We start from the raw sequence: 11,687 nt of genomic DNA, 5'->3' as shown, positions 1-11,687 counted from the left end.
TTTTCTTGTTTGGGATCCAGAACAAGTTTCTTCTTCAGGGAAAATAAAGTGTAAAGTAAATTAAAGTTATATAGTGGTGCTACTGGATTGGCCTACAGTGGGGCAAAAAAGTATTTAGTCAGCCACCGATTGTGCAAGTTCCCCCACTTAAAATGATGACAGAGGTCAGTAATTTGCACCAGAGGTACACTTCAACTGTGAGAGACAGAATGTGAAAAAAAAAATCCATGAATTCACATGGTAGGATTTGTAAAGAATTTATTCGTAAATTAGGGTGGAAAATAAGTATTTGGTCACCTCAAACAAGGAAAATCTCTGGCTCTCACAGACCTGTAACATCTTCTGTAAGAAGCTTTTCTGTCCCCCACTCGTTACCTGTATGAATGGCACCTGTTTGAACTCATCATCTGTATAAAAGACACCTGTCCACAGCCTCAAACAGTCAGACTCCAAACTCCGCCATGGCCAAGACCAAAGAGCTTTCGAAGGACACCAGGAAAAGTATTGTAGACCTGCACCAGACTGGGAAGAGTGAATCTACAATAGGCAAGCAGCTTGGTGTGAAAAAATCAACTGTGGGAGCAATCATCAGAAAATGGAAGACATACAAGACCACTGATAATCTCCCTCGATCTGGGGCTCCACGCAAGATCTCATCCCGTGGGGTCAAAATGATCATGAGAACCGTGAGCAAAGATCCCAGAACCACACGAGGGGACCTGGTGAATGACCTGCAGAGAGCTGGGAACAAAGGTCACCATCAGTAACACACTACAACGGCAGGGAATCAAATCCCGCAGTGCCAGACGTGTTCCGCTGCTGAAGCCAGTGCATGTCCAGGCCTGTCTGAAGTTTGCCAGAGAGCACATGGATGATACAGCAGAGGATTGGGAGAATGTCATGTGGTCAGATGAAACCAAAGTAGAACTTTTTGGTATAAACTCAACTCGTCGTGTTTGGAGGAAGAAGAATACTGAGTTGCATCCCAAGAACACCATACCTACTGTGAAGCATGGGGGTGGAAACATCATGCTATGGGGCTGTTTTTCTGCCAAGGGGACAGGACGACTGATCCGTGTTAAGGACAGAATGAATGGGGCCATGTATCGTGAGATTTTGAGCCAAAACCTCCTTCCATCAGTGAGAACTTTGAAGATGAAACGAGGCTGGGTCTTCCAACATGACAATGATCCAAAACACACCGCCCGGGCAACAAAGGAGTGGCTCCGTAAGAAGCATTTGAAAGTCCTGGAGTGGCCTAGCCAGTCTCCAGACCTCAACCCCATAGAAAATCTGTGGCGGGAGTTGGAAGTCCGTGTTGCTCGGCGACAGCCCCAAAACATCACTGCTCTCGAGAAGATCTGCATGGAGGAATGGGCCAAAATACCAGCTACTGTGTGTGCAAACCTGGTAAAGACCTATAGTAAACGTTTGACCTCTGTTATTGCCAACAAAGGTTATGTTACAAAGTATTGAGTTGTATTTTTGTTATTGACCAAATACTTATTTTCCACCCTGATTTACGAATAAATTCTTTACAAATCCTACCATGTGAATTCATGGATTTATTTTTCACATTCTGTCTCTCACAGTTGAAGTGTACCTCTGGTGCAAATTACTGACCTCTGTCATCATTTTAAGTGGGGGAACTTGCACAATCGGTGGCTGACTAAATACTTTTTTGCCCCACTGTACATGCCAGTTTAAGCTGTATTTGGCCCATGAACCAAAATGAGTTTGACACCCTGCGCTAGAGGCTAAGCCAGCCGACTTACCAACAAGTGCCAAAATCGGGAAATAGCACTTTAATGAAGTCCCAGAAACTTAATTTAGACCCTGATCCTTGTGATGGAAGCGCTTTGAGTATCACCAAATGGTTCCTGCAGGAAATGATTACTGATGTAAACATTTTCAGCTGCCAGTCTAACAAAATAAAAAGCAACAAATCCTGCATCCATTTCAGTCCAAGTATTATGTGGCCTGTTCAACGTGCCATGTTGACAACCTTTGAAAAACAGTTATCTTTAGTAATAAGAGATATGGCTTGTTTGCACCAGAAGGTGGCATGGTAGTTCATGTTTGCCTTATTTGTCCATCAACAGTTTGTTTTTTTGTTTACTGCACAAACTTAAATCTGTAAATAGAACAAATCAATTCCATCCACACCTCTCTTATCAAAATATATATGCTTAGCTGTAATTCAGCTATTACAGGGGCACAGGATATGTGAACAAAGCACTCCCTCTGACACAGAAAATAATTTTGTATTTAATGCCCGATAATTAAAAAACAAAACAAAAAAAAAAGACTTCCATTCCAAAGGTTTATTTAATCAGACTTTTTAGAACAAACATAACAATTGACATAGAAGGAGAGGATCCTTTTCACTACTCTAAAGGCAAATGCACTGAAAATATCAATCTTTATGCAACCAAGAAAACTCAAAATAACAGTAATGAAGGTTGGATCTACACCATCTAAAGCCCTGATGACACCCCTGATTACAGAGTAAAAATGTAAGCACACAAGTAAAAGTATTTACTGCAGATCAGTCGAATGTTAACCGGAAGGTTTTCTCCTGCTCCTTTCGTTGGGTGTCGCAAAGTTTGGACACTTCCTCGACCTTTCTCTGCAGCAGAACAGAGTTCTGATCGATCCACTGAAGTGAATCCATGTGGGCGTTGAGGATCTTACAGATCTGCTGCAGCTGATGATGAAAAAAAGGAAATTAGACATGAATTACGTGAGCAAATCTTTGTTAATCTTATCGATTATCAAAAACCGGAGGCGTCATCTTACCGGATCACTGGTGTCAGCCGGGCCGCTGGACGTGTTCAGGTGCTCGATGATCTCCTTCAGGTCCTGCGACATCCTCTTCAGCTGTGCGTCCACGTTCTCAGCGAGCTTGTATGTTCTTTCACGCTCCTCGTCGGCATTCTGCATGTAGATGGTTCCACTTTGCTCTTTTACCGACTCCTCGAGGGGACAGAGCAAATCTTCCAGCTCCTTCTGTTGGGACAGGATGAAATCCAGCTCCTGGTTCAGCCTCCTCTGATCCAGCTTCACTTTCTCCATCTCCTTGTGGAGGGATGTGATCTTCTCTCCGTTCTCCACCAGCATGCGGTCCCAGGCATTCACCTGAGTTGCCTGCTGTAAGAAATGTCTCTCCTGGTCCTCCAGCTCAAGACTCCACTTGTTAATGTGCCCCTCTAGCTGGGCATAGGTCATCACTGGAGGAGCTGTGCTGGTGGTGCTGGCAGTGGTTGTGGCTGAAGCAGCTGTCGTGGTGCTTGTGATCGATGAAGTTTTGGCTCCCAGCAAGAAGCCTGTAATAGTACCTGTCGTGGAGGCTGCAGCTGTAGCGGTAGAGGGGGGGGCAGATGTGGTGGTTGCTGGAACCAGAGGTTTGATCATAAAAGTCAAACCTCCACCAGTAGCCGTGGTTGTTGCTGTGGATGTGCTTGCTGCTGAAGCTGAAACGGCATTGAAAGCGAAGCCTGGACCTGCAGCTGTGGCAGTAGCTGTTGTGACAGGCTGAGCGAAGAGAGAAGGCCCGAAAGATGGTGGGGCCTGGGTGGATGCAGGAGGAGCTGGGGTTGATGACGGTTTAATCCCAAAGGTAAACCCTCCACCCTGTCCTGTTGCGGCAGCGGCGGCAGCAGCAGCAGCGGCGGTGGAGGTTGGCTGGGCAAGGCTGGAGGGAGCACTGGTGCCGAAGCTGAAGCCTCCACCTGTGGTGCTGGTGTTGGTTGTGGTGGTGGAGGCTGCCGCTGATGTCACCTGGACCTTGGTAGCTCCGAAGCTGAACCCTCCAAATGAGAGGCCACTTGGTGCTGTGGAGGCTGCTGGTGCGGCTGTTGCTACAGGCTGGGTTTGAGCCTGAGATGCAGCTCCAAAGGTGAAGCCCCCTCCTGCAGGTGCAGTAGCGGTGGTCTGCGCAGACAAAACTCCACCCAGAGTGAACCCCGACCCTGCTGCTTGAGTCGCCGTGGAGCCCAAAGTCAACCCTGAAGCTGCTGTTGTGGTTGGAGGAGCTGCATTCATTCCAAAGGTTGTGGTGGGTGCCCCAAAAGAGAAACCCCCGCCGGCTGCTGTGGACTTTGCTGGGGTGCCAAAGCTGAAACCACCGGTGGGGTTGGTAGTGCTCTGGGTCTGGATGGATGAGCCGAAAGTGAAGCCCCCTCCGGTGGCTGCAGGAGTGGACGTTGTCAGTCCAAAGCCGGTGGTAGGGGCCGGGGCCGGGGCCGAGGCTGTGGTTTTCTGCGTTCCGAAAGTAAAGCCCGAAGAGGGCTGCCCAAAGGTGAAAGCGCCGCTCATTTTCTCCTTAAAGATAAAAAAAATAACATTATTAAAATCGACGAACGCACAAAATGGTTACTTCCTCGCTGAATCATTTAGCTTTTGGCGGGTCACAAACACACAGACCAGGGGGAACTTACCGAAGAATCGGCTTCTCTTTTACGACGGCTTTCTAGACGTTGGCGTCTAATAAAGTTGACTACACCCTTCTTAATGTCACTTTAGTCGTAACAACTTTAGAAAACTGGCAACATATCCTTCTTAAAAACGTGGCCAGCTGCCTCGACACTTTTTCAAGTAGGCAGTTCAGTAGTCAACTAAAGGAAATGACGGCAGTTGGCCTGAAAAACAAGCTGTTTATTTGCCCTGTATTTTGTCTAGCGGAGTACAACCCGCCTTTCTTAGTAATATTGGCAGGTCTAACGACCAATTAGAATTATAATTTCAGACAACTCAAACTTTGATTGGTTTGGCTTGTCACCTAGCAGACATACGTCGGAGATTAGGACGCTCACGTTATCAAAGACCAAATTAACAACAAGAGGTTTTACGTTTGTACGCAGTTCGAGCTGCTTCCCACCAAAATCGAAAGTTACATAAAATGAACATTATTCTATAAAGTTAAGATACAAATAATTCTAAGTAACAAGAAGGCGCGTTATTAGAACGGTTTTCTAGAGCAAAACGAATATTGTTCTATTTTGTTGCACACGCCTATGTTAGTTTAACTCAAAAAATTGCTTCAAAACCACAAGAAGCCAGTTCACAAACTTCACGGGAACTTCTGAAAAACTCCTCGATTGTTTTTCAACGTTAACAGTTTGGCTGTGTAACGTTTAGCTATAACGTTACACCAAATTTTGGTCAATAAAGTTTGCTTGAAGAGGTAGCTTATCTTGATGTCGCTGTGACGTCTTTGAATTTACTGGCCGCACACTCTCCTTTCCACGGCATCTGACCAAGAGAAGCTGAAGTAAAAGGCGATTTAGGAAAACAGTGCCGAAGCTCTGAGAATGGAGGCTGAAACTGCACCAAATTACGAAAAAACAAATCATTAATTACTTGTGTGTTGGCAGGCTGTTAAGGTTAGCTAACAAGCTTGTGTCAACACAGATTAGCAAACCAAGCTGCAGCCCTCGCTAGGCTCTGTTGCTGTGGATGCTAATTGCAATTAAACCTAAAAAAAAAGAGTACCGCTTGTTTAATTATTTATTAAGCAGCAGTCACAGCTGGAAGTGAAGCAATACAAAACGTGCCAGCATGAGGATTTTAAGGTTTCTGAGGAGCAGCGTGTCCATAGGGAAGGACATCGACTACTATTCCAAATTCTCACCATCCCCTCTATCAATGAAGCAGTTTCTGGATTTTGGTAAGAAGCTGCAAGACTAGTAGATATTTACTAACATAATGCTTTACTACATCGTTAACGATACTCTGCCCTAAAATAAGGAGAATCATCATACAACGTGTATGATTCATACACATCCAGGAAACTATATGGAAATAGAAAAAACAAACTAATGTAAAGTTAAACCGAGGATAACTGCCACACAAACGGTCCTAACACAGGCTTTTCCTTCTGTGATGTAAAGGTAGTTGATACCACAAGGATGTATTTCACAAGACGAATGATACTCTTAAAATCATCTAGCCTCCCCTTATTACACTTCCTCGTATTAAACAGGAAGGGATTTTAAAGTATCTCTTAACACATGACTAATGGGATATATGCCCTGTCTGTGTAAGTCAAGCTTGAAGACTTGAATGTAAGAGTGAATGTTAGGCCCTTGATTGGTTGATTTTCTCTATTTCATACTGAAAATGGTCCAGTTTGCTGAAACTATGGAAGGTTTACAGTTATAAGAGGTTATGGAGCCTGAATGGTTTGGGGGTAGTTTTGCATCTGATATGTAATCCAGCCTTGATGCTAACTAGAAGTGGGTGACATGGAAAAACTTTTATCATGTTACATTTACAGGATTGTGCAAAAGTGTTGATTTATTTGAGTAATGCTTCTAAGGACCAGACTTTATTAGTGTTCATAGTAATCCTTGCATTTGTTTAAACTGGAAACTGGACAAGTAGGGCGCAAAAAAGAAGTGCCAGGCCTAAAAACTATCTGCAGCAGATGTCTTTGTAGGTTCTCAGTCATCCTGTTCATGGTAGTTTAAGGAGCTGGGAAAGAAAGTGACTGGACTTCTATAAGTGTCTTGAAGACGTTTCACCTCACATTGGAGAGGCTTCTTCAGTTCCAAAACCAAATGGCCGACAGTCCCAAGTATTCCAGTTTCCCAGTACATTTTTTGCCTTGTATATTTGTATTTATATGTATCTTTGCACATGTTCAGTAGCTTGCTCCACCTGTTTCCCATTTTTCAAGCAAAATTATTAAAAAATGTGCCTTTTGTTTCTCTCTCAGGTTCAGAAAATGCATGTGTGAAAACATCCTTCAACTTCCTCAGACAGGAGTTACCTGTGAGGCTGGCCAACATCATGAAGGAAATTAACTTGCTGCCAGACAACTTATTGAGGACGCCATCAGTCCGATTGGTCCAGAGCTGGTATGCAGGTTCTCCTTTTTTTCCACTTAATTTTAACGAATTAACAGTATTTAACTCTTGCCAGTCTGTGAAATACAAAAAGATAATTTTTCCCCCATGTAGGTACATGCAGAGTCTTCAGGAGATTCTCGAGTTCAAAGACAAAAATGCAGACGACGAGAAAGTCACATATGAGTAGGTTTCCTCTTTTAACCACTGCAACAGCTCATCTATTCCTGCAGATTCTTTTCACGCATTGCCTTAACTTTTATGTCTTCAATTAGTTTCACGGATGCTGTGATAAATATCAGAAATCGCCACAATGATGTCATTCCCACCATGGCTCAGGGCGTTGTGGAGTACAAGGAGGCGTACGGCACAGATCCCATCGTCAGCCAGAATGTTCAGTATTTTCTGGATCGCTTCTACATGAGCAGGATTTCCATCAGGATGCTGCTCAACCAGCACAGTGAGCACATGTTGTATTTTTTGTAATGTGATTGCTGAGCTGTACTTGTTTGGAAATGAAAGCCCTTGGGTTCAGGAGCCAGACTTCTGTGCTGAGAAGATATCTGAGGTTTCAGGCTGTCTGTGTCGTTTTAAAACTCCTGCTACAGTAAACCAGGAATCAACAGACCCCACCCAGTGTCATTTTCTGGCAGTTGCACGAAAACTAAATGACTTGTGTTTTATTTACAGACAGCAAAGACCAAAACAAGCTCACTTGCGTAAAGCTACGCTATAAAAACATTGTAGATAAATAAAAAAAATATGGCTTATTTTGGACATCGCTAAATATTGTGAGTCATTCAGAAGGGGCTCAGAGTAGAGTTTCCACTTTTCCACATCTAAAGGAGCCAGTTCAAGTGGTTCAGGCATCTGACCAGGATACCTAATCAATGCATGAGGTGTTTCAGGTATATCCTACCAGCAGAAGGCCCTGGAAGAGACCTAGCACACGCTGGAGAGTTTATGGCTCTCTTCTGGCTTAGGAACACCTCAATGTCCCCCTGGATAAATTGGAGGAGGTGGATGGGTAGAGGGAGGTCTGGGCATATCTGCTTAGGGTGGACTCTGTGACCTGAACCCAGATAAACAATGAGTGGATGGAATTTCAACCAAAGTTTTTATTAGAATTTCCTGCATATGGCGACACTGGAAGAACTCGTTACGGCTCAGGTCCCCTCAGGATGGTACTGCTCATCAGTTTTGTTTTAGCTCTAATCAAAAGGTCTCACATGAAACCCTGAACTTACAGAGACAAATATCAGTAAGTATTAAGACTTCACAATGTTCATGTTGTGTGTTTTTTTTTTTTTTTTTTTTTTTCTGTAGCTCTGCTCTTTGGAGGGAAGGTGAATCCTGCACACCCCAAACAGATTGGCAGTATTGATCCACACTGTCGGGTCAGCGAGGTTATCAGAGGTGATATATTCTTATATTTATAGAAACATGCCGGAGAAAAGTGTTAATCTATGCTGTTCTTCCAGTTTGCAAGCGCCATGTAACAAAAACAAACCACTTCCTTGTAGATGCCTACGAAAATGCAAGAAACCTTTGTGATCGGTATTACATGAACTCTCCTGAGCTGGTCCTGGAGGAATTCAATGGTAATTTATGTAGTTAGAAGAAACAACACAAACAGTTTCAATGATGCCGCTCTTTGAACTGGTTAATGAATGAATTGTAACGTAATCAAATGTTTTCCAATCATCTGTTTGTCCTGATAGCCAAAGAGAAGGGGAAACCTGTCACCATGGTCTATGTTCCATCTCATCTGTATCACATGGTGTTTGAACTTTATAAGGTGCTTTTTAAAAGCCTGTCTTCATATATGTCAGCATTTTATATTTCAAAATATCTCTTTTCCAATGTTAAACATTTGGATAAACACTTGTCACAGAACGCCATGAGGGCCACCATGGAGTTATACGGAGATGCCATGGAGTACCCTTCTATCCATACACAGGTTGCTCTGGGAACTGAAGATCTCACAGTCAAGGTAAATGTGCAGATAAACTCCTGTACAGTAAAGGTTAAAGCAGCAAACTTGGCATTGAAAACTCCTTCAGGTTTTTGTGTACGTTTCGGAGGAGCTTGTGTTTATTCATGCTGTTTGCTTTGTGAGGTGAGCGACCGTGGAGGTGGTGTGCCACTGCGTAAAATCGACAGGCTGTTCACCTACACGTACTCGACTGCTCCGAGACCCAGCATCGACGGATCTCGTGCTGCTCCTCTGGTGAATACTCCTAATTTATCATCACTAGTGACTGAATCAGTGTCAAAGAGAAATCAATCAGTGAGTGTTTGAAAATGGAAACAGCTGTACCAGCGTCTCCACAGCTGGGGTAGGTATCCAGCTATCCCGTATACGCCCTGAAGTTCTAGAGTTCCTTTTCGACACACATACTTGGCTTTTGCAGGGCTTTCACACGTCCCACCTATCAAAACAAAAAGCACTGCTGCAATTTTACCCTATGTTCCAGAGAATGCTGTCTTTGTCATGGAGCTGCTCTGTTGTTTCAGACTTTATCTGGATGAACTCTGCTTCATTTCTCTTTAGGCTGGTTATGGGTATGGCCTGCCCATCTCACGACTGTACGCTCGCTACTTTCAAGGAGACCTCAAGTTGTATTCTATGGAGGGTTACGGAATCGATGCTGTGATCTACATACGGGTAACCCAGTTTCACAGAAGCAGCATTAGTGCCTCTTTTAGAGAGAAGAGCACATTCCTAAAGTATCTTTTTTTTTTTTCTTTCCCCTTCAATCACGTTTTAGGCACTATCCACAGAGTCCATCGAGAGGCTCCCGGTGTACAACAAGTCAGCCTGGAAACACTACAACACCATCCACGAGGCAGACGACTGGTGCGTCCCGAGCAAAGAGCCAAAGGACATGACGACATTTCGTAGCTTGTAGATCAAATGTAAATGAAAGTGCGCAAGAGACGTAACCGAATGTGTGAGCGTGTGGCAGTAATTACATCAAACCCTTCAGTTATTTACAAACAAAGCTTAAAGAATAATAGAACAAAGTTTTAGTGCCATATAATCCACATGGAACAATGGCTTTGTTATGATCAGTACTTTAAAGTGCAGCAGCTCTTGGTTTTCCCCATTCATCTTAAATGTTAACTGTTATCTACCAGGACCAGGTTTCAACAAATGCAAGCTGTATGTTTTTTATGTTTTATATTTATATTCGACATGAAAAACTTGCAGGTGCAGAGAAATCAACAATTTAAACATACATTCATGTTTTCTCTTTAAATGATGAACAAGATGGTACTGCACAGCTGTCAGCGCTCTCTGGTGGACAAAGCTTGCAAAGGTGTCATGTTTGTCTGATGAGCTAAAGATCACCTGATGCGTTTATCAGGACACGTATAATTTTTGTGATGCTTTAAGAATAAGACTTAAAAGCCATGTTGTATTGTTTGTATTAGCAGAGGTCTCAGCAAAACAAGTGGTCTGCAGGGTTCAATGCCATCGGGGTCGGAGGACAATGTATTAAAGCTCTTATGTGAGGTTGTCCTTACAGGTATCAGCAAAAGTTTAGTTTGCTTTGCTGCTTTGAAGTTTTTCCTTTGTCTGGTTTAATTACGGTGAACTTTAGTTTCTCCTGTTACAGTTTATCTGTGCGTAGAGTTTCTCTCCCCTGTTTTTGTGGAGTCTGTTACTTTGAAAGAAAAGCACAGCTGATGTGAAATTAAAAGCTTTGCTTTTTGTTAAGCTGCTGTCTTCTAAGCACTTCTCGTGTTTCTTTTGTTTATTTATTAGGGCATTTCTAACAGGGTATTTGGTTAAAGTAACGTGATGGAAAAAAGGTTTGATTTGCTGTCTGTAAATTGTTGTATTGCACTTGTTTTACATGCTAGCTTGAGAATGTTGGGGGTATTTATTGGGAGGGTTGCAGCTGGTGTGGTTTATTGGGTCAGTGTTTGTGGTTTTCTGTTATGCTTTAAAAGAAGATACAACCCTGAACTCTTTTCCACATGATTCTTCTGTGTCCTATAAGGAAACTTAATACAGTATTTTAGTGCTGTGGTTGTATTATTTGGGCTCATTCAGCTAAACTGACAGAAGTCCTTGTTTTCCATGTTACACTATCTGCAGTTGTCTGAGTCATGTTCAGTATAGTAGGTTATTTTCCAGATAATTACTTTTGTTAAAATAGCTTTGTGCATGCAGAGTCGAGGTGAGACAAACTTGTTTATTTGTGATCACTGATTTCTTTCAAGTATGTAATTAAAACTGTAACACCAGCAGTTTGACTGTTGAAGGCATCAGATATGAAATCATTGCCGTGGGGCAAAAGTTTCAATAAACTGTTACAAACACTGACTACTGCCTGTTTTTAGTTTTAGACCACACGTCTGCTGGATCGAGGCTTATGTCACATGTTTAACTCATCCGGCAAATTGACTGATGTGCTGCCACGATGAGGCGTTTGTTATTGCTCTGACAGTATTGGTCAGAATGTAACTGGACTTGCACACAGTGATCTCATAACAAGTTTTCACACAAACTGAGTCCAAGAGAAAAATGGCTTTACTTTCTCAAGACTCACTCCTCCTCCTCTATTTTTAGTCGAATGAAATTAGTGCTGGATACGACTTTTGCAAGCTGCCTCAGCTACAGCAAACCAACGATGACAATAACATCACTTTCTTTACACTCACCTGTGAATTGTGTGCCAGATGAGCAACATCACTGACATCTGGTTAAAGCAGACTTTAATAGTCTGCAGCTGTATATAAAAGCTGTAGCAACATCTTAAGCAATCAGTCGAATATTCACCTCGTTACTTGGGTGGGTTTTGACTCAGGTCTGTGAAGCTAACCCTG

General features: G+C 43.0%; 2 protein-coding genes across 2 annotated transcripts; one reads left to right on the top strand and one right to left on the bottom strand.

The window, feature by feature from the left end:
* Positions 1 to 2,309: 2,309 nt before the first annotated feature.
* Positions 2,310 to 4,891, bottom strand: nup62l (nucleoporin 62 like). Its single transcript, XM_085248894.1, has 3 exons — positions 4,440 to 4,891; positions 2,800 to 4,323; positions 2,310 to 2,707 (listed from the first exon to the last, which is right to left on the bottom strand). The coding sequence occupies exons 2-3, from the start codon at positions 4,315 to 4,317 to the stop codon at positions 2,549 to 2,551; spliced, it is 1,677 nt and encodes a 558-aa protein (XP_085105020.1). The 5' UTR covers positions 4,318 to 4,323; positions 4,440 to 4,891; the 3' UTR covers positions 2,310 to 2,548.
* A 294-nt stretch (positions 4,892 to 5,185) lies between these two features.
* pdk1 (pyruvate dehydrogenase kinase, isozyme 1) lies at positions 5,186 to 11,184 on the top strand. The gene is made up of 11 exons (XM_085248895.1): positions 5,186 to 5,668; positions 6,719 to 6,860; positions 6,963 to 7,034; positions 7,124 to 7,308; positions 8,175 to 8,264; positions 8,372 to 8,449; positions 8,570 to 8,646; positions 8,743 to 8,841; positions 8,968 to 9,078; positions 9,403 to 9,516; positions 9,620 to 11,184. Exons 1-11 carry the CDS (start codon positions 5,560 to 5,562, stop codon positions 9,758 to 9,760), a joined length of 1,218 nt encoding a protein of 405 aa, XP_085105021.1. The 5' UTR covers positions 5,186 to 5,559; the 3' UTR covers positions 9,761 to 11,184.
* Positions 11,185 to 11,687: the final 503 nt, after the last annotated feature.

The sequence above is a fragment of the Mchenga conophoros genome, linkage group LG16, assembly GCF_057382185.1.
Source record: "Mchenga conophoros isolate Kocher_MC1m ecotype Shallow Benthic linkage group LG16, M_conophoros_male_GT1.1, whole genome shotgun sequence".
In the NCBI taxonomy this organism is placed as follows: Eukaryota; Metazoa; Chordata; class Actinopteri; order Cichliformes; family Cichlidae; genus Mchenga; species Mchenga conophoros.
Note: the sequence above shows the minus strand (reverse complement) of the source record. Positions and strands in the feature narration are given on the sequence as shown.